We start from the raw sequence: 26,603 nt of genomic DNA on the forward strand, positions 1-26,603 counted from the left end.
TGTTCATACACATGAAATATTAATGTGTGCGCACAAAACTAAATATCTTCTGAATGTTGTTCCTTTAAAATCTATCGAAACCTTTTTTTAGAGAAATCTGAATTGTCTAAATCTACATCAGAAGGTAATAGCTTCACAAAAACTAAAAAAAAAATCAATGCCAGCCTGTTACTGGCTACTGAATGAAGGATTTGTACTCAAAGAAAAGTTCTTAATGATACAACTAACTTTTTTGCAAGTTTCACGCCATGAAATACGGTAGATACTATACTGTGAAAAACACACCAAATATTGTTAACTAAGTTGCAAAACACACAACAGAGACTAAGCCTTTTAAACTGATTATAAGAAGGATGTTGAATTATTTCTTTGAAACATTTTTAATATGACACATTTTTTATCGGCCCAAGGGAATGGCACAATCAGATATAACAGATTTAAAATGACTACAGACAAAAGTCAATAAATTCTGATGCATCTCTTGCTTGAGTAAATGCTAACACAATCGTATTTGAAATGTGGCCAGGTCTTTGATTGCAGCTGAGTGCTGGCAGTTGAGTGTTGGCACTGAAGAAAATGCATATCAGTCAGCAAAACAGTCTGTCTACTTCTGCTTGGGCTGCAGAACTAACAGTGGTGGAGTGTTGGTGGCAATGAAAGAGAGTTCATCTCTACGAGCTGCAGTGAGTGTGTGCGAGAGTCAATTTTTCAACCACTGGTCCATGTTTGGTTCAGCTTGGCACTTGTTTAAAAAACAAACAAAAAAACAAAAAAAAACTGGCTTCATTGAAGTAGCCATTTGAGTTGGTCTTTATGTTCCTATATGTCTGAAAGAAATAGATATTTAGAAACAGCTCATGTGTGAATCCATCCTTTACAGATTTATTTGCTTTAGTCGTCATTCCCAAAACATGCCACAAATCTGTCAAAATGTAAAATGCAGGATTTTGATATTGGTTATCAGAAAGGCCTGTTTCACGCATAGAATGCGTAACATTAACATTAATAGGAGTTGATAATGTAAAGAATATTTTCTCCCTGCTTAATTAGTTCAGACACCATGAAGCCATAGCAGGTCACATGCCAAATTCACCCACCTTTCACCTTTGCACTGTGGTAATGAAGCTGCAGACGTTCACACTATGGAACAGCGAAAAATGCTAAATGTTAATAGGTCATACGGCTTTGCTAAAAAAAAAACAAGTGTGCTCATTAAGGTACACAAACCTTGGGAGAAGAGGTTAACAACAAATTTTCCCTGATCTGGCAACTCTTCTACTACACAAAATCTTTTACAAAAAAGTAGTTGGCTGACAAAATGATTTCAGGAAAACATTATGAGTGTTGGTAAAAAGGAAACAAACAGCTTTATTAAATGCCAAACCTCAGCACTGAGTATGGAGACCTCCTTTGTCATCAGATTTAAATAGATGCGTGAGACACTTGTCTAAAGCATTTATACTTTATTCTCTTGAGAAGGGACATCCAGTTGTTGTGGTGATTTAAGCCTAGATTTCTTTCTTACCTTTTTATAACCATCAATAGTGTGACTGCAAAATGTGCCACTGCCTTAGGATGAGCACCTTATTGTTGTTTAATGTGCCGGCTTTCTATACACACCCTCATGCCAAGTGTTAGTGTTTCAAAAACCCAAACATACTTGTTTTGCTCTTGTAAGGTCAGTCGGGAAGCTGACTGACAATAACTTACACATTCACCTTTAAGGTATTGTTGGAGGATTATTGACCATTATTATTAAATCTCAAATTTCCTGCTACCAGCCCCATAGTCAAAAAAAAAAAAAGTTTAAGGTAGACGTAACAAGGCTCCCTATTAACTGGATGGATGGATGGATGGATGGATGCATGCATGGATATAACACAAGTCTGAAAATTAAAATATTTCCCATATATCTCTTATTGTTATTATTTTTCTTTACTTATTTAGATCTAAAATAATTCCATACTTTTCCAGACTACCTGGAAACTCCGAAGAGAACAATTTCCCTAAATTAGTTACATGTAGAAGAAAAAAAAAAACTTATTTATCCCATGTAAACAAACCAAAATTATCCAGTGGGTCGTACTTGACACTTTTATTTAAAGCGCCTGATTGCTGACACTTAAAATTGCAGCTTAACATTGGCAGTCTGGCACCATATCCACACAGGTGGGGTGGGGCTGTAATAAACAAGAGTCAACATCCTGCTGACATCAAAGAGGCTGCACTATTTCAGCACTCACGCTGCCCCTTCAAACTGTTTTTGCTCCCTGCTCTTTTATATGAGCTAAACCTGTGGATGAATGCTTTAATGACTCCGCACTGAGCTGATGTGAGCAGAGAACACCTCCTGAGCTCCATCGTATGTGTGTCTGGTGCCAATGTGAAAAGTATCGGTAATAATGTACTGAACCAGTCTATGGAGGTTAAACTGGATTCAAAAATAATAATTTACTTGTACAAAATTGTTTGATTTACATGAAATACAGTATTTGTATACTCTCATACAGCACACAGAATTTGTTGATATTCAAAGCCGCCTGTTTCACCACAGGAAATTGAAGTTCTTGTTTATTTGAGTCTGTTTATCAAGCATTTTCTTATTTTCTGCTTGTGTCTTTGATATTTGCTCTGGTTACCATAGCCACATGAAATATTTGCTCTGTGCCACAATGCTCTCTTCTAGCTCCCCAACACAGTTTACACGGTCCTATCAATTCAGCAGATTAAATTTAGAGCATCTGAGAAAAAAAAAATGTATATATCCTGTTTTGGTTTATGTTTTGAAAGCCAGAGATGAAGCTGCATCCTCCTGGATGTTAAACTCATCTGTTCGTCTGACAGCAGTCTGACTTCCTTTTATTGTTGCGCAAAGATGGACCTACAAAAACAAACTCTGCATCCTTTATGCACTTTCTCTAACAGTAAGGTGTCCAGCATAACTGTAGCTGCGGGAGTCTGGATGTATTCTGGAAAAACTTCAACGAGCACAATTATGCACATTTGCCAACGAATTGGGACTCTGACTGATGAAGTTTTTAATAAGGACATTAAGTAATTTCTTATAGACTCAGTTCAATTGAGTCATTCAATTTAGTTTATTTATGCAGCCCTGAGTCACAACAAATGTCTCCCCAAGGCAGTTTACAAAACAAACTGATTTAATTTATTTACGGAAATGTGCAGTCAACTCAAGCCAACCATGTAGACAGCTTATTCCCATTCAGACTCACCCTCCTTTATGCTGAAAACCTTGTTTCTGACATTTTCCAGAGCCGTGGACAGGGACCAGACGTGCAGCGCAAAGCCCAGAAAGACAAAGTTCCTCCGGCGGCTCCAGAGTCTCATCACGCCCGGTGCTCGGATGAAACAAATAAAGGAGGGGGGGAAAAATCTTCCGATCACACAGCTACAGATTTATCAGTCCAGCGCCTCCAGGCTCTGCATGCAATTTGACTTGATTTAGAGACGGGTTGAAGCAGCTCACAGTTGTTTAAGAGGGAGAAATATCAAAACAGACTTTAGCGACGTGGAGAAACTTTTCCTTAAAGCAAGTAACATGTTTCAAGCTACATGTTGGGAGAAACATAGAGATAAACCTGCAAGATTTTTAATTTTTTTTCTTTTTTTTTTGGCGTGGAAGTGTCTCTTTTAAAGGATTGAGTTAGAAAGAGGCAGACAACGAAGATCGGCAGAGTGAGGATGTAGGAGCAGAGGACTCGCCGGAGCAGCAACACCGTGCCATGTGCGCTTTGGAGTCTGCTGGGTCCAAAAGCCTGTTATGTTAATGACGCCCCGGTGCCCCCCGAAAAATAAGTGCCACCCTCTTCCAAGGCAACCCAATGTACATGCGATTAATGCAATTACTTTGGGCTCCAAAGCAACAAAACAATTGTATTTGAACGATTTCTGATGCTGTACCTGTACATTGTTCTGGTTTTAATCAGCAATTATTGTTTATATGTGGTAACTTTTAAATCATTCTCTGGTACAGTGCGTGAACACAGGACGACTGTATAAGATCACTAATATGTTAAGAAAAACCACATTAACTAATTCAATTAATGCATTTTTTTTCAATTTGTCACAGAGTCTTTGTTTTATAAAAGTCATGTTTGGAACAGAAGTTACAAGATTTGTGTGAGGGATCAGCAATCTGTTTATGATCAGTGGGAATATACGATGGACAGACTGAAGTCATAAGGTTTGGAGAAACAAAAATTCAGACCTGAGTCTGTGTCAGTTACTGGCCATTTAGCTAAACTCCTAATTAAATAGATCATAGAGACACAAAACACATTTTTCTTTGTATATGAATATGAATGGAAGCAAAGTAGAGGACTAAGAGGACTCGCCGGAGCAGCAAGAGTATTTATTATAAAATTCTTTTTTTCATATGTACCAACAAGAAAATTCACTCTCTGATCCGATTTATGTTGTTGCTTTTTTACTGTGTGTTTCTTTTAAAAACTTCTATAAATATGGCTGACTTGGACACAAGCTCCCTCATTCTGTAGTTTATTGGACACATCCTCAAGCAGGAGGATAAATAAAATCTTAAAAAACAGCTTTGAATATGATAACAGTTTTATATAGTAATGATCTTAATGCACTTTTCGATGAAATATTAAAATTACTTGCATAGAATGAAATCAATCCATGTTCACTGATGTATTACACAATTAGCTTTTTCTGCAGAGAAGCATTTTTCACCTGAACTCTGAGATACTGCCTAAGTTTCTTAGAAACATGTAGCTACTGCTTTATACTTATGTTAACTGTGCTATTAAAATATTTTTAGAATTACTGTAGACTGTAGGGTATTAATAACAATGTCCATCAGCCTTTATTGTGAGTTCTTAGGGGATTTTCTTCTCTTTCACTGTTCTTTTCTTGCTTTCCGACTTCTCTGCATCCCTCCTCACCCCCCAACACACACGCACACACACACGCACACACACCCACACACACGCACACACGCACACACACACACATATGCCAGCTTTACCCAGGCCCCATCTGTGTCCTGTGGTTCCTACCTAGATTGGTCCACCCTAATCTTTCTTACTTTGTGCTCTGCAGGCATAAAGGCCACAGATGTCTCTGTGGATTCTATATCTCAGACAGTTTGGATATTGTCGGTGAACATCATTTTCCAAGTCTCTCCAAAGATTGTCAATCACATTTGGGTTTGTACTTTGACTGGACCATTCTAACACACAAATGTGCTTTGAATGTAGCTCTGGGTGTTTATCCCCATTGAAGAATAATATAAATCAATCAATTCTGACCAGATTATCTAAAGAAAAACATGGTGATGGCAGGATTGTACTGCCATCACCATGTTTTAACATGGAAGGTCTGCCTAATTAAGGGGTGTCAAACTCCAGTCCTCAAGGGCCGCTGTCCTGCAGTTTTTAGATGTGCCACAGGTACAAAACACTGGAATGAAATGGCTTAATCATCTCCTCCTTGTCTAGATCAGTTCTCCAGAACCTTGCTAATGACCTAATTATTCTATTCTGGTGTGGTGCAGCAGAGGCACATCTCAAAGTTGCAGGACAGCGGCCCTCCAGGACTGTTTGACACCTGTGGTCTAAGGTGATGTGTAGTGTTGGTTGATGCAACATTTAACTAATAGATAAGAATATACGTTTTGGTCTCAACTGACCTATTTCCTTGTTTTTTTCTGTCCATCCCTTACACACTGTAGCTTGTTGCAATTTTTTTTAATGTTTTATTGGCTCTAGTGGCCTTTATTTGAGAGTGGTCAGGCAGGAAAGCAGGAAATGAGAGAGGGGAGAAGACATGCAGAAAGGATTGTCCAGCCAGGACTCAAACATTCAATCACTAAGGCCTCCATACATGGGTTACGCTTTATCCCCCACGGCACCGCAGCACCCCAGCTTGAAGCAAATTTTAAATAAACTTTTCATTCACCACTGACTTTCTTGGAATGTATCATTTGCTTCTAGAGTCACAAATAAAAAGAAAGCCAAGACTCAATGTTTGGATGAAACCTGTGCCAATCTTATCTTATAAGTTTTCTTTTTAAAAGCCACCGCAGCACGATAACCTGAGGGCAGTTGAGTCATTCTAGCTTGTGGAGGGACTAAGGAGCACAGTCCACATTATGCAGAGACAGTAATGTGACATCCAGACACATGATTCCTCAGAGAGAGGGAAGCTGACTAACAAGAGCCTGTCTTCTCAGATATAGCTCTTGTCAGTCACCGTTCGGCTTCTGAAACCTGCCTACATGGCAGCACAAAAGCCCCTAACCCATTGTGGAGCGATCCCAAACAGATTTCCTGGTAACACTGGAAGGAGAAACATGAACTCATATTAATGTTCTTTGCTATGGCCAAGAGATGTAAATCAAAAACCTTACAACAAACCAGAAAGCCTTTTTATATCATATATTTATTTACTGTTCACAATTTTGTTTTTAAATGCAGTTTTTGATGTTCATAAAAGGTTTGTCACCGCACCTTAGATGTTTATGGTGTTTGTTTTAACTCTCTGGGTCCCAGTCAGCACTTTTTAAAATGCTGTCACTCTTACAGACTATAAGCCAATCAAACTCCTAGAGTGCACTTTAGTATCCTCCTCTCCTATAACATAGTCATTTTTGGTTTGGAGCTCTCTGACATAGGCCCTTTTTCTTCACATGTCTTGTGTGTCTCATGAGTTCGATTAGCTTGAAATTTCATCGTTCCAGATTGGTGTTCACCGAGGTCTTGAGACAGACATGAAGCCAATGATGAAACATGGTCTTGCTCCCTCATTTCAAGGACAAAGCTGTCCCACTGACAGTCAGGTGGCTCAGGACAAAACTGACTTTTAGTTGCAGTAGTTTAATTGTGTCTTCTTACGTTTGCACAACTATGAAGAGCATAATGTTGATGAGAACTCAGTTTTAAACATTGGTTAAGCTATTTGTAGATGATTTTACTAGCAGTTTATCATTCACATTTGAAAGGTTAAGATAATATGCTTCATTTAAACCTCTAACAGGCTATATGTAATAGTTCATTCTGTGAAATTTGTTGACACAAAACGATGCCAGAAAAATGTATATACTTTACCTTGAATAAACACTTTTACTACATCACAGTATCAATGCAATGATTCAACACTAAAATGCATAACATGATCTAAACGCTTTTATGCAAAACAACAAAGCAACAATTGCTCCTAATTGTGCTAAAATAAAAGAATATATAAATAGATTCTTACATCTGTAATTTAGAGAGATTTTAAATTTTGATGGAAAGACTAATGCATAAATGTACAATCAACTTGCCTCATTTAGTAATAGTTCTCAAGCAAACACTTCTTATCCCATTTTGCTCTATACTGGACCTGACTAATACCATAAGTATAACAACTTACTATTTAATTGGTATCCAGTCAGACTATCTGCAGTCGGCTGCTTACCAGACATGCCACCCGTATTTTGTGTTCTCCAGGTTTTAACAGTTTTACTTTAGTGATAGAGATAGACAGCACACCTTATTTGAATTCTTCTTCCTAAGATTTTTATGGTTTTGAATCTGAAACAATTTCAAACCTGGATAACCAGTCCCCATCTAACAGTTACAAGAGATTTTGGGAACAATGCAAACAAAATCGAGTTTAACTGTTTGCAACCATGTCAAGAGCTAACAAACACTGGATATTCAATAGACACCACCCAAGAATGGAATGCATACATATGTAGTCAGTATTTTTAGATGAAGGTGGCGCCTGATGCGGTTGAGTTCATCTTTGCAGAATCTGGTCCAGAACTCTCTGGAAGACAAGAAAGACACACATGTTACTGGTTGATCTCTTCAATCAGCTGACCAAAACGCATTTATCAGCACTCAGTTCTTTCCTCTCCTGCTCTGTTAGCAGCAGCTCAGCATCAGACCGCAGCAGCTACCACCGCTAAATTGGCTTTCACACCCATCAGCTTCACCCCCGAGGTGCCCAAGCCTATGGGTAAAGGGAATAAGTCTGGCCAGCTATCTGACTTCTCTGCAATCATACTCCTACAAATGTACTACCCAGCAGCTGGAATCTCATTTTAGACAGCATTCAACACCACCCACCCTTCACCTTGTGCTATCAGACCCTCGCTGTGAGTCTTTGCTGGGCTTCTCCCTCAGCACGAGATAAAAATGAGGTCTCCAAATCACACAGCGTTTGTTCGGGAGGAACTCATTCTATTTCTCCTGATCTCTGTGGTGGAGCCCAGCTAATGGCTTCATTTGAGAGGTGGAGAGGTCACACTTACATCATAGCTGCAAAAACGTTTTTTTTTTTGTTTTTTTTTACCAAGAAATGAACTATTCTTCAGCAGAGCCCAGAGCTGCGAAGCAAAATCCCAGGTTACTGTTGATTTGACACTTTCTCTAAAAGTGAAAATCTGGCCTTGTGTAAAGCAGGTCTGAGAGTTAAACATGATACTCAGATGTCAGTCACAGACATAACTATGAAATCCAAGGGGAAAAAGAAACACATTTAATTTTGCGTTGCTTAAATGCTCAGAGATTTGGGACACCTCTTTACATTTCTTGCTTCTTCTCTGGTTGACAGCAAACTCATTGTTCCGGTTATAATAGGAAAGAAAGTGATGGTTCACCTACAGGTGAACAGGAGAGGATCTGACTGACACTGCATGTCCTAAATACATCATTCATTTCCCACGTTCCTCTATCTGTCTGAAAAGGCAGAAACGTAGGCTTAAAATATATCCATATGCATTTTTCTTAGTACCAACAATTTCTTCTTATTCTGAAGCTTAATACTACAATTGTTTGTAGTTTGCATACTGAGACAACAAGCAGACTTTGTTGGTCATGCATTTGTTCTAATATTCATCTCCCAGCACGACTTACAGATTCCATATATATATAAAAAATGAAGATTTAGAATTTTTGAGTAACAAAGAAGCAAAAGTATGTTTTAGTTCAGACAGAGACAGATGCAGAAGAAATTAACAGTTTAACACTGGCCTCTGCTGGACAAAATAAAACAATGCATAATCTCATAAATACATGTAGCTTATAATCTATCTATCTATCTATCTATCTATCTATCTATCTATCTATCTATCTATCTATCTATCTATCTATCTATCTATCTATCTATCTATCTATCTATCTATCTATCTATCTATCTATCTATCTATCTATCTATCTATCTATCTATCTATCTATCTATCTATCTATCTATCTATCTATCTATCTATCTATCTATCTATCTATCTATCTATCTATCTATCTATCTATCTATCTATCTATCTATCTATCTATCCAATTTCAAACCTTCTTTGAGAAAGTAGTACTTATTAAGAATCAGGCAACTATACAAAATAAATATGTAAGAGCTTAACATTGATGTACATTAATGAGTCTGGAATACATTGTCTTTATACTGTCGATGCTGTATCAATGTGGACACAAAATCTGCACTGCTTCATGTGCAATGAAGACACTGAATGAATTTCAAAAGCGAGAACTTGTTTTACATATATATATATATATATATATACATATATATATATATATATATATATATATATATATATATATATACATATATATATATATATATATATATAGACAGAGGAGTATTTAACACTCTTCTGTCAGAATGTTGAATACTGAACTGGGAGTCTTATTATAATTAAATATCTCCATACCTTAAGTCGCCAATGCAAGTGAAACTAATACAAATGCAATACAGGGCAGTGATAATATTGAGCTCAGTTACATAACCTACGAGAAACAGAGCCGGCCCGAGGCATTGCAAGTGAAGCGGCTGCTCAGGTCCAACACACCACCAGGGGGCCCCCAAGACAATGATTTGATTTTACTTTGTAGTGAAAGACTACACCTTTGGCACATTTCACATTCCTGTTCCAAATTTTAAAAACAAAAATATGTTAGTCTTGCTAATTGGTTTACTGTAAATTTTTTGTTGGCAGATGTTGCAAATTAATTAGAACACTTTTCCTTGTTTGCTACTTCTGTCCTTTAAGGTTAAAATCAATAGCCATAGTAATATCAGTATCATGCAATCAAATTACAAATTAGACCAATAATAGTAGATATGCTACACACACAGTGTTGCCTCAAAATGCAGAAATATCTGTTTTTGACATGTTGGTATGAGGGCCCCTGAATTAAAATCTTGTTAGGGCCCAATTAATTCCTGATAAGAATCTACGGTGAGCTCAAATTTTTTAAAAATTCAGCTCGTTTTGAAAACGGACTGAAATTGTTTGCGGTATCATCTCTCTACTCTGGAAGTAGAAAAGTTGTAGAAAGCTATTTCAAAGCCAAACTCTTGTAGCAGAAAAAAAGGCAGTAAAGACCCACACATCAGGAGTACGTCAGCTGCTTATGTCAAAATAATAAATAATAGACCACCCAGCTGATCAATTTGATGTGCTTGTAACCCAAGATCCTATCAGAGTATCACATTGATCCCATTTACCTTTTTGAAGACCTCTGCTCGCAGCCTGTTGGTTTGAGATATAGCTCTCTTTTTCTCCTCCTCCTTTTTCTTTGTCACCTCCGGCAACTTGTTGTAAATCCTTCAGAGGCAAAAAAAAAGAAAATTCATACAGGGCAGAGGAAAATACTATCAGGAATGTAAGGGTGACTGAGCCATGCCAACACACTGGGATTCTGGAGACAAGGTTTTATCAAGTGAGACTACAGTCTGGAAAAAAAACAAAAAAACCCCCCCAAAAAAAACACCTGGATCCACTGATAAACACTCTGCAAACACACACTGCCCTTTATCACGTGCAGAACTTTTTTCCAGCAGATCCACCAAGTGAGATAGTGTTGCTTTTGAAAAAAAAAGAAAAACAATTACAATGGGAAACCTTCAACAGATCAGGAGTGTTTTACCAGATAAGCAGAGAGAGAGAGAGCAAGAGAAAAGAAGAGATAAGATGTAGAGGTTACTTCATATCTTCTGCCAAGACATTTGAGCATCAAATTTGTTGCGTGTCAACAGTATCTGCAGGTGTGCGTGTGTGCGTGTATGAAAGGGAAACTTGATGGGTTCGACTGCACTATAAAAACGAGAAAGAAAACCCACACGACTCTCTTTGAGAGGGGGTTAGCTTAGAGGACTCACCGTCTGGACCTGAGCTGCATCTCTCTGTCTGATATAGACCGCTCTCTCAGCTTGAAAAGGTTATCTAGGACACACACACCCACCCACAGCCCAACAAACACACAGGAATAACAAACAGGAATTAATATGGAAATCAAGCTTGCATATGTAAATACACACTGATGGATGAGGTTTCTATTCTAGACTGTATCGCTGTCCTCCACTGGCATAAAAAACACACACCGAAACACGCCCTCTCTCACACACACGCACGCACACGCACGCCTACACCACCCCACACACACACCATAACTTTTTTGTACTGGCAGATCCAGTTCTGGTCCTGTTAATTCTGTCAGACTGAAAGTGAAGGGAAAAGCATCAAGACATAATTGGACCATAAGCTTTAATCTCTCCTTCATGACACATAAAAAACAATAAAGTTATTGTTCCCTGCTTCTGCTTTTCCAGGGTCGGATAAGCAGAAAAAGATGGATGGATGGACGGAGGGTAAGGTAATTTAAATTAGCTTACAAAGACGGTCAAAAAGCAATAAAAGTCTGAAGAACCAGGCAAAGTAAACCATAGGAGTTTTTGGCTACTTTTTCAAGAGTAAAAAAAAAATAAACATAACAAAACAAAGCAAAATTTTAAGTTATATTTTACTAGTTGTATCATTTTCTTGTTGTAGGGTTTAGTTTGATCCTTTTCTTCATTCATTTCAGATTTTTTAAATATGTGGCCAACCTGAATTTATTCAAGATACTTTAACTCCTCTGTAGTACTCAATGATGGCCACCAGAGAGCAAAGTCAGTGAAATGATGCTCCACTAACAAGGGACTCACATGTCCTATTCCCTTTTTTACCAGCAATCCTGCTGAGACAATGAAATTAAAGATGATTACTAAATAAACAGTGTATCATTCCACCAATTGGTAAAAGAAATGCCATGACATTTTCACAGGTTTATTATTAATTTGTTACTGTTTTTCTCCAGAAATGCACCTGCTGAAGTAGGAGCACTTGACCCAGCAGTCTGGGAATTTGACAAATGAGCCCGTGTCTGCAAAAGTGATGTAACATGATAAAAGATGAATGTAGGAGAGGAAAAGAAAGCATCTGCTCTGAATATGTTACATAGAAATTTTCTATCTGTCGTCACCAGGACTGATGCATCACATGCACTTTTTTATTGCAGAAAGTCCTGGGATAACTTGTCATATGATCAAGAGCTGATTGAATGCTTCTGTCAGCACTGGAGATCTGACAAAAACTGAAACTGTTTACTAGTGGGATGTTACACATGGCGTTATTTCCTAATGGCTTATTTCTGCTTTTTCTGGTCCCAGTGACTCGGCTGTACTTACCACTAAGTGGATCGGGTGTAGTGCAGTGCCTCTTTTGCTTGCCTTGATCTTCTGTTAGGCCCAAGGCTAAATTTGAGTCCTGCAGAGCTTTTCTTCTCCTGGCCTTCTGCTCTAACCTCCTGACCCGACCCTGAGATCGGCTGATGAAGTCTGGTCTGAAAAGCTCTAACGCTTCCTGGAAAGGAAAACAGCCCTCAAATTATAAATTGTTCTCTTTGCAGGTGCAATGTCTGGTAACACTTTATTGGAAGGAGTGTGCATAAAACTGACATGACACTGTCATAAACATGACATAACACCTATTATGAACATGAAGAAGACTTTATGAATGTTTATGACTGTTGTCAAGAAGTCTCATTTGGTAAATGACACTTTTAATGCAAAGTAGCTTTAAACACTGCATTAAAAGTCAATTAACAGTGCCATCTTTGCATTAAATGTCACCATTTACCAAATAATGCAAAGTTAACACTTTCAATAGACTTTTAGTGCAACTTTTAAAGCAACTTAGTGCTTTTTGAAATCTACAGGTGAAAATATGGAGATATTTAAGATTTTTTAAGACCTAGAATTGACATGATTAAAATTTTTGCAACATTTGTCTCTCGGTAAAATATCAGTTATTTAGTTCACCAGATTAAATGAGAGCATGACACAGTTTTAACCATGGATTGAAGGGGTGCTGTGGTGGTGCAGGGGTTAAGCACCACCCACATAAGGAGACCCCAGTCCTCGACGCGTCCGTCTCAGGTTCGATTCCTGGCCTGGTGACCTTTGGTGAATGTCTACCCTTTCGCTCAATACCCCACTTTCCTGTCTGAACACTTTCAAATAAAGGGCCAAAACAAAAGCTTCAAAAAATAATAAATAACAAAAGAAAAAAAAAAAGATGCCATGTGTTTGGTGTCCATATTTTAAAATTACCTATTATTCAGAAAAACTGCATAAAATGTTCTTCCTTAATGAAATTCTTCTGTCGATATGTCAAGAACTTTGTTCAACAAATCCTCATAGTTCCAGTTTTCTACTCCATTAGAAAATGTTCTTGCGGTGAGAATGTTCTTGCTCACCTTTCTTGAGAAAGGTATTTTATATTTTGCTACTTTAAAAGAGAATTCTTGAGAAAAAAAAAAGTATAGAAATATGACTCATACTTTCAGGCTCAGGGTTTTAAGAATGTCTCCCACAGAATCATTCTTCAGTGGTGAGTGGTGACGACGAGTGGAAATTATCTGAGGTTCAGTGGATTTGCCACCTTCTTGTTCTTCATCTGTCTTTTGATGTTCTCCTTGTTCGCTCAAGCTCCATGAATCTTGGAGAGAGAAAAAGGAAAAGAAAATTAATGTTACATCACTCAATACTAGCATTACAGGGAGAATAATTTCTACTAAGAAGCATACAAAAGCACAATCAACTTTGTGACAAATAGGCATTTAGAAGCATCTGAATGCAGTTTCTCTGCTGCTGCTTCTCCACCTCTTTGGTTCATTCTCAGTGGCCGTGAGCTTCTAGAGAAGCTTTCATTATCTTGAGTAAAACAATGAAGAACAGACCTCAAACTGAACCCAGCACACTCTCATGCTTGCAGAAACACACACTACCCTCAGAACTCATAAGGAGTAAAAACAATCTAGAGGGAACAAGAGTGTGGTCGATGAATAATGTAAAAGACAGCATTGCATCTATTCTGCTCCCGTAACCTCTTTCTTGTCCCCCCCCCCTTTTTTTAGAACATATCTCTCTCAGCTGAATACCTTGCAGTAATCATTTACCGTAGCTTTTTTTTGTTGGACTGCATCACTAGCATGTGGTGTCAAGCTTTTGCTACATGCTATATTTACTGCAACACAGTAAGTCTGCTTAAAAATTTGAAAAAAACCTACAGAAAGATGAGACACTTTAATAATTAAAAAGTATTGTGTGCTGCAGATGTTTTTTCATGAGACAGCAAATATGAAAGGGCAGGTCCTTTCTGCTGCAACCTTCGCCATCAATACTGGAAGGTTTTGTAAATTAGTGTATAGTCCGTTATGTAATCTTGGCTCAGATCAAAGGATCATAGTTAATTTGCACCTCTACAACTATATCTTGATGTACTTATCTTGTTTTATGCATATTGCATCCATAAAGTGTGTTGTTTTACTTTTATGAAGTAAAAAATGAGACAGTCAACAATTAAATTAAAAGATAAAAGAAAAAAATCTAAACTTTAATATTTGAAGTAAAAACATAATCCCTCAAAACTCATCAGTACAATAACTGGCCCTAGTGAAGGTCCAAAGCATACTGCTAAAACAACACTCCAGTAGTAAAAGGGGAAATGTGTAAATGTATGGTAAAGTCAAAGCCTAAACCTCAATTTGCTCGAGCATTTGTGGTCATATTTTAAGAGTTATGTTTACTTGTGAAAACCATCTAATATGACAGAGTTGGAGTGGTTTTGCCTTGAAGAACAGGCAAAAACAGTCACACTTTACTCAAAGGCGTGTGCATAAGTCTGACATGACACTGTCATAAACATGACATAACATCTGTCATGAACATGAAGGAGTCTTCATGAATGTTTACGACTGCTGTCATGAAGTGTTATCCAGTAAACCAGGACACTTTTAATGCAAAGTTGACACTTGTAATGGACTCTTAACGCAAGTGTTAATGCAACTTTGCATAAAGTGTCATTATTTACCAAATAGCACTTCCTGACAACAGTCGTAAACATTCATGAAGACTCCTTCCTGTTCATGACAGTTGCTATGTCAGTCTAATGCACACCCCTTCAAAAACATTTTACGGCAAAAACTCACAAAAACGTATCAAAATCGACTTGCAGAGCCATCTTGAAGCAAAAAATGTCTCTACAAAGTATTGAATTTAGGGGGTTGAGTAGTAACGCACACAGACGTTGTCTGGTATTTTGTCCTACTTGTTGCTTGCTTCACAATGAAAAGAAAATGAAATATCCAAAGTTGCATACATGTTCTGTGAAAGAAATGCTTTCTGGATTTTTTGCATTTTGGTGTAAATCTACATCAACATCTTTAGCATCTTTATTTAGACATAAAAAGAATAAATAAGCATATGGCTGAAATTTAACTTTCAGACTTAACTTTCATTTTTTGTAATTTTAGTTATTACATTCAAATAATTAAACGTCAAAGCCCCAGCTTATTCTAATTTGCCAATGTCTTTTACTGTTTGCCAAATATTCTAATACACAGTGGAATATAGTCAACATGTTTGGCCTTACTTTTACGTCTTGGTACAATTAAAAGCCAGTTACTAACCAAAATTAATTTATTTAATTTCATTGTTATTATTATTTTTATATATGTTGTCCCATAATACGTAACATTGTCCTGTTTTAGCTGTATTTCTGAATAGTTAGCTGTAAGCATGGTTAGGATCACATTTGGTTCATAATCAGTGCCACAAAGTAACATTTCCAAGACTATTTTGTTAAGCTGTGTTTTTACCTATTCCTTCAATTTTTATGTAAAACACAGTTTTTCCATCTCGTTTAAGGACATCAGGCATTCAGCTTCAAGCTTACTCAGCTTTTTCCGTTTTTCCCAGGGACTGTTCAACAAAACATGTAAGCCTCTAGCGTTTCCTTGTGCTTTCAGTATAAATGTCTGTGAGTCCATTCTGAAATAGTACAATGTCCTTTCAATGCAGAAGTCATTTCTTATCTTCACATGTTATATTTCAGTCAAGAAAGTCAAGACGGATAAATGAAAGTGTTTGCACTTTATTTAACTCTGTTTGAGCTCAGCATGTTTCTTTGCCGACTGGGATTTATTTTAAACAATGTAACATCGCAGTGGAAACCGTGTGGAAGGCGTGTGTGGGCCTGTTAACAATGCATGAGATAAAAAACGTAAGAGGTGAGCGGCAGAAAGGAAAAAATAAATAAATAAAGAGATTATCCATACTCTAAGACCAGCTCGGCACATAAATATGCTCCTTGACGTTTTAGGATGTTGAGGAAACGTGTGCTTACTGATCGATCAATTTATATTTTCAGTTGAAGGCGGTGAAATTCATACCTGGGCTATAAGTGAACTTGTGCTGCATGTGCCCGAAATTGCTCAGAGCAGAGTAAGCTGCCTGATTTGCATTCCCCTTCTGCTTTGCAGTCTTTGTGTTCGAGGCAGATGGCTCTCTGAATGACAATCCCAAAGAAGTGCTGCGGCTCTGCTTTTCTGAGTCATCATCTATACTGTTAGCGCCACAAGCAGGTGCCTTTTGATTGGTCCTGAATCCACGGCGCTTTGATAGAGGGCTCCCCCTGTGATCCAGTCTCTGCTCATGGCCATTGCACCTGTTGAAGTTACCTCTTCTGTACACCTCCTTTGTTTTGGCTGTTTTCTTATCTACGGTGGATCCAAAGAGAGATTGCACACCGAGCTGACAAGTCAGGGCAGACCTGTGCAGAGGTGCTTGAACTCCTCTTGTTCCTGCTGCAAGTTCTGTGAACGAAATGCAAAGTGACTTGTCCAAAAACACAGCAGAGCTACAGGACCTCAGAGGCATGTCACGATGGATGCACACCCTGTAGGAAAGCTCTGAGTAAAACGGTTTCATTCCTGAGGAATCTGTCACTCCCTGTTTTTGGTTCTTCCCTGAGCAGTTTGTCTTGCATCCAACAAGTTGTACTTTCACCAGGCCTGTAGCTCCTGCTGACAAACCGTTAGCTGGTGAGCGGACTTGTCTTGGATTATTTGACATAAAGACGGCAGGATCCAGCTGGATGTTTGAGACCCTCATTGGTGGTTAGGATGAGGCACTTCAGATAGTTCTAGCGCCGCTGAATAACATCAGAGGCTGGCTAAAATACTCCTTGTAAACGGATAAGTGAAAGGAGAAAACGCCTTTTTCTTTTCCTGCCACATCAAGTCAAAAACTCCCCCGAAGGATCACCTCACAGTAACAGCTCTCCTCTGTTGCTTGCCCACACCTCACTCCAGATGACTGGACATTCTTGTGCAGCGAAGCATTGATGTCCTTATTAAGCACTCTGAAAAAAAAAGAGAGAAAAACATGCTCTAATGATATCTTTGCAAAATCAAAGATTACGCAACTAAAAACAGTAGACATGCTGAAGACGCAAAGCTAGTAGGTGTTTTTATGTGTTTACTGGGCCCTTTTACATACTCTTTTGCACAACATATTTCTGTTTCAATTGGTGTTTCTATGACAAAGGAGAGCATGTGTAACGGAAAATTGTCCTCATAAAATAAAATAATAATAATAATTTTTTTTTTTTTAAATTCAGGTTTTCTGATGAAGTCTATAGTTCCTGTCATATTTCAATGTCTTACTTCAGTTGTTAGGAAAGCCCACAGCTAAAACTAAACCCAACCCAATAAACTTTAACTGGGCCTTTCTGACATCTGAAAATGCTTTGCTTGAAGCCAGTATTACCCAACCTTTGCTTCTAACTATTGTTCCTTCCTATCAGTTCTGACCAGTTTTTCTTATTCTGGTTGTGAGACGTTTACCCAACGTCTGAAGGTGTGACCATCGTGTTTCATTATGAGTATTGTGCGGACAGTGAAGCGTGTCATTTTTTTTTTTTAGGCAAAAACATTTGCTACCTGAAGTATAGAATAACTTATCTCAGAATGAAACTAAACATCCACGGGGTTTATGGAGACACAACATTTGACAACTTTCTGGGAAATTATATCTTACCCTATTTGGTGAGCACCTTGGACAATCTGAATTTGAAAGCATCACCTGTGAAAATCAACAAACAGCTACACCTACAAAGAGTCACGCCTTCCAGTTCTCACCGAACACAAAACTTCTTTACATTTAAAAAACTGGTCAGAGCACACGATAGTGTAAAAATCAAGTTGATGCACCTGAAAAAGTGCCAAATTTGTTATCAACACTCCTCCTCTGATGAAATGTCTACAGCTTTATTTCTGCTAGCACTTCAATATTTGATTATTTACTCCAGCTCATCATTCCATATTTATTCAGAACTCATAGCTCATTCCGACTTATCATGATCCAAAAATAAAAATAAAAGCTCCCTCATTCTGGCTTTCTGTTACTCAGCTCATGGCAGCTTATCAGGTCTAGGTGCAGACAAATTTTGGATAATTCATTAAAATAAAGCTCAGTGAACGACCAGTAAACTGTTCATGATTTTGTCCAAAAATCATTGAATATAAGCACAAACCCCCTTGAGACCTGACAAGGACAAGCACTTATAGAAAAGGGTGGATGGATGGGCAGATGAACATGAAACAAAAGCTTTAATATTTTAAACTCTTGTATCCGATGGCCAAAGATGGTGCTCTTTTTTAGACCGCACTCAATGATATTCCCTGTGTCCTTTTTAATACTGGTGGTGATATCCTCAAATGAACTTGTGAGTCTACTGCTGTCAGACTTACAGAGAATAAATAGGGCTTGGAATCTAATCAATGTAAATTTGAGTTCTGCTTTTGGCCGGCTATCATATTTTCAAGAACATTGCAATGCAAGAACTATGACAGAAGAAGAGTAATTGTACTTACCCTGCTTGTTCTACAGTACTATGAATCAACTACATGGGAATGGAAGCTCAGAGAACTCTGTAATGGGAATTTATGGATTCACAGTTTTAGTTCCTTCTTGGATGGGATTTTCCCCCTCAGCCAGCAAGTTTAACTATCGGCAAATATATCACTTTGTTTCCTAAAAAGTAAATATTAAAAAACAGCCCCAGATACAAGCTACTTTTCTTTATTAAATATCAAATTTAAAGTTTTAGCACGTCACATTTGTGCAAAATCTGCCAAACCACTTCCCACCTGAAATTACTTTAATAAAGTTGAGCTTCTAAAACAATAATCATAAACTCTTGGATCTTGATTAGCCAGTTAAAATATTTTATGCTGACATTTGTTACAACTGTTGCAATTTTCAAATGTCTGCAATTTGTTATGAAGTTTAGCAGTTACATAATGGTTTCTGTGTTAAAGCAATTTGTTCAGTTCAGGCAGACAGACTGCAATGATCCTGACCATGGCTTGCTGGAATGTGGTCACACAGACTATAATCTGCTGGAAATGACAGCAGGGAAACACACGAGTTGGCTCAAGGGTCTTCAGAGGTGTCATTATCTGAAACACCTGTTTTCTACTCCGGCTACAAGGAGCTGCTTTGAAGACTGCAGGCAACTGCAGGAAGATGCAGTGGGTTGAAGAAAACCTAAATATTTACTGTGGCTCTTATGGGCTACCTCAAATCTTTTCTCATTTCACAGTCACAAATCTTAATGTATTTTAGTGGAATTTCTGCATAGATCAACACCAAATAGCACGTAACTGTGGAAGGAAGTGGTGGGAAACTAATGCAATGTTCGCCTTTTATTTTCACAAACAGAACTCTAAAAAGTGTGGCATGCATTTATATTCAGTCTGCTTTACTCTGATACCCAAGAATCCCACAAAACAAACCGTGTGTGATTTTTATCTTAGTATAAAAGTTGTCTGATGTTTGTTAGAAAGCAGTTGAAGTTTAGGAAGACCACAAAACACAGCAGAAAGGTCAGGATGGGTTTGTGTTGAAGGGTAAACCATGGTTAGATTCTAAATCAAAATCCCAAACTTTAAACAACTACTGGAGGGCTGTTCAGTGAAACATGTAAGAATGGAATGAACCTGCCACAATAATAATAATAATAATAATAATAATAATAATAATAATAATAATAATAATAATAATAATAATAATAAAATAATAATAATAATAATAAAATAATAATACAATTAGATGTAGAAACAACTGACTATCATCTTTCATTCACAAGGATGCTGTATTGTCTGTTGATTAGTAAGACAAAATTATTGCAGCTGTAGCATGACAAAAGGGATATGGATGATTTTGCAAGACTTTGTAAATTATGCAACTCAAAAGCAAACAATGAACTTAAACTAAATAAAATAAAATGTATATGTTTTTCCTCCCCTCCAGGAGTCTTTGGTGGGCTCTAGGGTCCCTTATTTAAAAGTAATCTTGTAGGAAAGGGGGCAGACATGCAGCAAATGTTGACAGGTCTGGGAATCAAACCCACGACGGCTGCGTTGAGGACTCAAGGCCTCCATACGTGGGTTGCGCTATTCCGTACGCCACCACAGCATGCCCAAATTAAAGTGAATTTAAACTAGACCTATTGATGGTGTCAGTGATATTACATACAAAAAAACTTGGCTGAACTAAACAGAAAAAGAATGTAAACAGAGACTTTTTACAAATTCTGTCAATGCGTCAAAAATAATACACGAAAAGTAGAAACTTCAACAAGAAGATGAAACAAACAAAAATGGCAGCCAAAGCTTAGCAGCCAAACCTTCTAACTATTATATGAAAGCTAAATAGAAACAGATACCAAATAAATAACTATTAGGGTTGCTAAAGTAAGGCTGCACAAGAAGAAGTCATTTTCAAAGATGATCTTTTTGCATATTTTTGCTCTGTACTTTAAAAACAGACACCAACCTGCAAACTGAAATCATTTTTTTGCAGCCTCCCACCTGAAGCAGCAGCTGTTTCGCTCCACAGAACGAGTTGCATCCGCAGAGGCCACAGTTTGAGCTGTCCTGTCCTCACCTGTGAGCACAACGTGTCATCAGGGAGTGAGATGTCCTCACTGATCATTTGTCAGGTTTCAGTGGAAGTCCCTCTCAACCCTCAGAGGTTCAGTGAGGAAAGTAAAATCCATCAAACCAGTCAGCATGTTTACACAAATTACCTCAGAGCTTAAGTCACTCACAGAGGACTTCAACAGGAAGCTACAAGAGGAATGAAAATAAAATCCTTGGGTATTAGTGTAACAGTGATGACTCTCTTTGACAGACCTCACTAACTTTTGATATGTCCCGGTTCATTATTTTCTTACTCACACCTCTGGTTTAGTTGAGCTGTGGTAAAAAAAAAAAAAAAAGAACCTTCAGGGATTTTTTTTCTATTGCTCCCAGTAGCTCCTTATGCCTTTTTCATAAGAGTAGAGTGCTCAGCTAAGTGCAGGCTGGCTGTCCTTTATCCGTCCCCAGGGCCTGAGCTCAGGTAGCAGAACAGGTGACTGGCTCTCAGGTTTCAGGACTTACATAATAAGTCCCCATTGCACCAGATATTAATGGAGCCAGAGGCCTTTAACAGCTCCTCTGCTTGTCTCTCTGACATTGGTATGAAGAAAAAAAAATCTTTCTCCATTCTCCTTTTCTCCATTTAAAGATGGAGAAAGTACACCTGGATACACCTGTTTATTTTTATTCTTTCAAGTGTTTCTTGAAAAAAAAAAACTGTCTTCCAAAAAGTTTCCTAAAACCTCTGAACAACAACGCATTCCCTCCGCCTTTTGAAGCAGGTAGACTACGATGAGGACAAAAGTACAGTGAACAAACTGTAGAAACAAACCTATAAATAAACAAACCTATTCTGTACAAGAGGGAAAGTGCTGACTGTTCAACTTATTGCTCCCCCCTCCCTGAATAAAACCCAGCCACAGTAGGTTGGATTTCAAATTATAATAAAGAACACAATGTTTACACTTGCTCAGTGATGGATTACTCGACTATTCAAGAAAAAGAGTAATAAAATTGAAGAATATTTCACTCTTGTCACTTCTTGTGACTAACAACACTGAAATCAATAAACACACACAGAACTGTAACGCCTCTGTGAATTTAAAGTCATGAAGAATGAATGTAAAAATGTAGGGCTTACAGCGGGTGTACTTTTTTTTGTTCATTAGTGGACCTTTATATTAAAATGAAGATTTTTGTATCAACTGGCTGAATTTAACTGCAAAAGACAGTTGTGTGACAAACCTGAACAAGGCAACAAATGCGTTTGTGGTAAATACAACCTTACCAGAAAAACTAAGCCAAAGTCAACAAAATCTTGCCTTTGTGTTGGGTTTCTGGAAAAAAGGGAAACAGCTGGCTTTTGATTAATTTGATTTCACAATTGTGTTCCTGATTTTATAATTATACTTGATGGATCCACATTGGGGTAAAGATGCACAAACACAGCCCTGAATTAGAAAGATGATGGAAGCAACTGTTAGAAGGAAACTAAATTGTGATCTTAGTCTTGAATACTTCATTCCGAGAGAAAGCCTGCAAGACTCTTTCATAGACTTCATTAAAATCAGCTTTTGAATACAATCACATGCAAATGAATGGGCTAAAAAAATAATCATCTTCATCTTCACTTTATCCTCTAAGAAAAGTCATTTAGATTCAATCACTAGTGAGTAAAAACAAAAGAACTGCCAAAGGGAAGCATTTTCTTCAGCAAACTGAATTTTCTAATAGTTCTGAGGTGTTCTAGCTTTAAAATAAAGTACTGATTTCAATGAATTACAGAGTTGAGCAGCTCATACAGTATGAACTATATGATTTTTGTGTCAGACTTCACTTACCCTGATGCAAAACTCCTAGAAAAGCCACAGGAGAAGACCTATCCAATGTCCAATGCGCTCAACTCTATTCTCCATTGTCAATGAAGACATGGCTCACTCAGTTAGAGTTTCAGATATCTCAGATTTCAAATGTGGGGATAAAAAACAATACTCTCCCCATTCTCATTTAACTTTCTGTTCAACTAATAACAGTGAGAAAGCTATAAAAAAAAGATATGATTTATTTTTAATGATATGTATTTCAACCTTAATAGATCAAATAGTCATTTTTGATGTCAACATTTTCTTTTCCATTTATTTATGTTGTGTGGACATTTTTAGAGAGAAAATACTTCATAGCTTACTTTCACTTGGTGAAATCCTAAACTTCCTAAAAGTTTGCGTCTCTTTTAGGTGGAAAACACAACACTGAAGCTAACATCTGACTCTTGGCTTTCAGAATCATAAATCATAAATGTAGAACCCTAAATAACCTATTTAGACAGTTTGTCAGCAAAAAAAAGTTTGTGGAGTGAAAAATACAGTTTTGCCCTGTTGCAAATTTAAAAAAAATCCTTTGTGCTTTTATCTTAATTAAGGTAAGTGATAGCAGGGGCTGCTAATCAAACACTGATAATCTGTAACTCCAGTGTAAAGTAAATTTGCTATTCCAGTAGTTTTGGGTATGAGTTGACATAATAACAAACACAATTAGCTCATTATTGTCCATTTATAGAGAAGGGTTATGAAAACATTTATAATCTAAAGTACAGAACAATACAATGAGAAGGAAGTAAAATAAAATGTAAAGGAATTAAAGGGTGTAATAATTATGGACAAACAAGTCCAACGAATCATAGTGATGACTTATGTTTATAAAAGCTTTGGCTCTAATCCCTTTTTAATTGGAGTACTTTAATATATGCAAACACATGAAACAGATACTGTAAAAGAAAAGTGGATGATTGTTTTTTTTTCCTGAATTTTATAGAATGTCTTGCTGTTTTGTGTTTTGATCTTCAAGACATCTGTTTACTATTTTTTAATTTAAAGTATCTCTGCTTCCCTATGTAAAATAAGTTATATGCAATAGATTTGCTTTAGAGAGAAATACACTGAACATTTTTCTTTTGATACTCCAGTTTTAATAATAAAAAAGCTAGCAGTGGGAATAGTGGTGTAAATGTCACTCATTGCCTCTCTCCCTACACAAAGAGACCCTCCACAAGAGCACAGGGAAGTTGGCACAGTGCCACACTGACCTGACAACTGTGGCAGGGACAGACTAATTTGAACATTTCTGACTGAGAAAAAAAAACACACAGGACAATAGTCCGTTTTTTTTTGTTTTTTTTTTACTATTCCCTAAAAGAAGAAGTAACCAAAGCATAAGTGCTACCAGGTCTTTGCACCAGAAGAAAGCACAATCAGTATGTGTCGTATTCGCTAGTTGTGTATTTTTCCTTCCAGCTGGGTGTGATGGGCGAGATGACTGGATCTAGCTGTCACTTATTAGTGGCTGTCAGGGAAAGGAATTTAGAGCAGGTTCCTTGCGACACATGTCAGATGGTTACCGCAGTTTGTGGTAACTAGGGTTAGCTTCTCTTGAATCCTGTGTCTTACCATGCTACTTGTCTTTTTCGCAGCTGGATACCTCGCTGAGTTCCTTTCTGGTTTCTTCTTGGTTCCCCAGATTGCATCCGGTGTCCGCTCTCGCTCATCGATCCCTCTCCGGAAACCTGGCTCTATAACCTCTCAAAACAACACTCCAGGTAACATAATATGACATAAAGTTGTTTTTATTTAAAGTTGATTTTACATAATTCCCCCACACTCAGTGCATTCCACCTACAAAATGCTATGATTTATTTATTTATCTATTTATTTTACCAATTTTACCCTACTTTATTCTTTTCTTTACAATCAAGTCAGTAACTAACGGAGGAGTAATTGCTTTAACTTTGCAGATTAAACAGCGCAGTCCTCCAGTTCTCTGCCGGAAAGTCAGGCATCTGTTGTTAACACAGATAAGAAGCGTAGCACGGTGAACGCCTGACAGGATTGGCTGTCATGCCGGCTCAAGTCACCAGATATATGCAAGTATGGGTGTTTGACTCTGCTTGACGGGATCGGCTTGTTACACTCTTCACCTGTGACAGTTATGCCTGCAGCACTGAAGACACACACCCACATATATCACACACACACACACACACGCCCACACAGAGCAGCTCCCTAATCCATTCTCAGCTTCTTACTAAGATACAGATCTTTACTAAGATTTGTTAAATGCATTTTGCAGCACATTTTGTAACTACTGTAGGTTGGCACTTTAAAAATGGTAATCTGCTACTGAATTAAGACCATTTCAAGTCTGCAGTTCTTTTGTGTTTAATGTTATGTTTTTTGTGTAATTAACCTCTGCAGTGACTGTCTTTTACTTACTATAGTTTGACCCCAGACCTCTTAGATCTCCCATGCTATTGCATTTGGTCATTCCCCATTATAGGATTCTTAGCAAGAGATCTTTGCGTCTGCAGCCCTGAATGTTTAAATCCACCTCTGCTAAAGCAATCCTGCAGTTAATAGAAATGTACTCCTCATCTTGTTTCAATTGTGCTCTTCAAATTCCTGTTTGCTCTGCTCATGGGTGAAAACATTTTAGTATCTGTACGGATGTATGTAAGTTAATAAATACAAGCTGTTCAATCTTTCCTATTTTATGTAGAAAACTTGGTCAGTAAAAGTTCTTAATTTTTGAATAAAGTCTGTGTTCCCTGTGTAATTTATTTCAACCCTATGTTATTATTCTGTAATAAGGTTGTAAGGTAGGTTTTGAGAATAGATACTGTTGGTTTTCTGAAATGGAGTCCTTTTGAGAACATCAAATATGTCAACAAAACTGTATAAAAAAGAAAATTGGGATCCATTTAGAAGCTACAGTTCACATTTTCTGTCTTTAAAGAGGTCCAGAAAGGTTTTGTGGTTTTCTCATTTTATTGCCAGACCATAAACAGAGTTTTAGAAGCCCGTGTGAAAATATGTTACTGATGTGTCTGGATTTGATCTATTTAGGCAAAGATGTGATGAGATAATGTGTAGAGAACGGTGGGAAATTGTTAATTTTTTTACGGCAGTCCTCTGCCACTGCGCAAAGGCTATACTGTAATCACTTTTGAAGCAGTATGCTGCTATGAAAAAGTAGCCTGAGGTAGGTGATCACAGGCTGGCTACCAGAGAAGATAGTCTGACTAATTAATTAACCAGTGTCTGCTTGTTATACTAGTCCTGCTGTGCAAAGAGCAAAACAACAATAAAAACATATTAGTAGTCTCTTCCATTTTGCAAGCTACAAGTGGTGACTATGATGGAGAAATTGAAAGAAAAGAAAGCAGTTGCAGAACAATAAAACAAAAACATTAAAACCTTTGGAAACTCTGAAAATACTATATATATATATCTATCTATCTATCTATCTATCTATCTATCTATATATATATATATATATATATATATATATATATATATATATATATATATATATATATATATGCTGTTTTCTCTCCCAAAGCTGCAAGAAAAGATGACATGGTTCTATTCCTGCAGCTCTGACTTGAGCATTCTTGAAGCTTGACTGTGACGCATTATCTGGGCAGAAATTTTTTTGTGGTGGATCCCGACAACTGTCATGTGACTGCATGGTCAGAAAGTT

The 26,603-nt window shown here is 37.4% G+C and overlaps 2 protein-coding genes across 5 annotated transcripts in view; both read right to left on the bottom strand.

The window, feature by feature from the left end:
• adam12b (ADAM metallopeptidase domain 12b) overlaps nt 1–3,681 on the bottom strand; it is an 88,636-nt gene extending 84,955 nt beyond the window's left edge. For all 3 annotated transcript variants that reach the window (XM_044136770.1, XM_044136769.1, XM_044136767.1), the window contains exon 1: nt 3,234–3,681. In XM_044136770.1, coding sequence (XP_043992705.1) covers nt 3,234–3,348 — 115 coding nt within the window. In that variant the 5' untranslated portion in view covers nt 3,349–3,681. The remainder of the gene's footprint in view (nt 1–3,233) is intronic.
• Nucleotides 3,682–6,510: 2,829 nt separating this feature from the next.
• Nucleotides 6,511–24,600, bottom strand: LOC122842683. Of its 2 annotated transcripts, none has more exons than XM_044136772.1 (7): nt 24,515–24,600; nt 16,536–17,506; nt 13,644–13,801; nt 12,490–12,664; nt 11,143–11,206; nt 10,489–10,588; nt 6,511–7,794 (listed from the first exon to the last, which is right to left on the bottom strand). In XM_044136772.1, the coding sequence occupies exons 2-7, from the start codon at nt 17,254–17,256 to the stop codon at nt 7,765–7,767; spliced, it is 1,248 nt and encodes a 415-aa protein (XP_043992707.1). In that variant the 5' UTR covers nt 17,257–17,506; nt 24,515–24,600; the 3' UTR covers nt 6,511–7,764. The 2 variants fall into 2 exon arrangements, with proteins under 2 accessions (XP_043992707.1, XP_043992706.1); XM_044136771.1 differs by lacking the exon at nt 24,515–24,600 and adding an exon at nt 21,021–21,097.
• Between the last annotated feature and the right edge of the window lie 2,003 nt (nt 24,601–26,603).

The sequence above is a fragment of the Gambusia affinis genome, linkage group LG13, assembly GCF_019740435.1.
Source record: "Gambusia affinis linkage group LG13, SWU_Gaff_1.0, whole genome shotgun sequence".
Lineage (NCBI taxonomy): Eukaryota > Metazoa > Chordata > Actinopteri > Cyprinodontiformes > Poeciliidae > Gambusia > Gambusia affinis.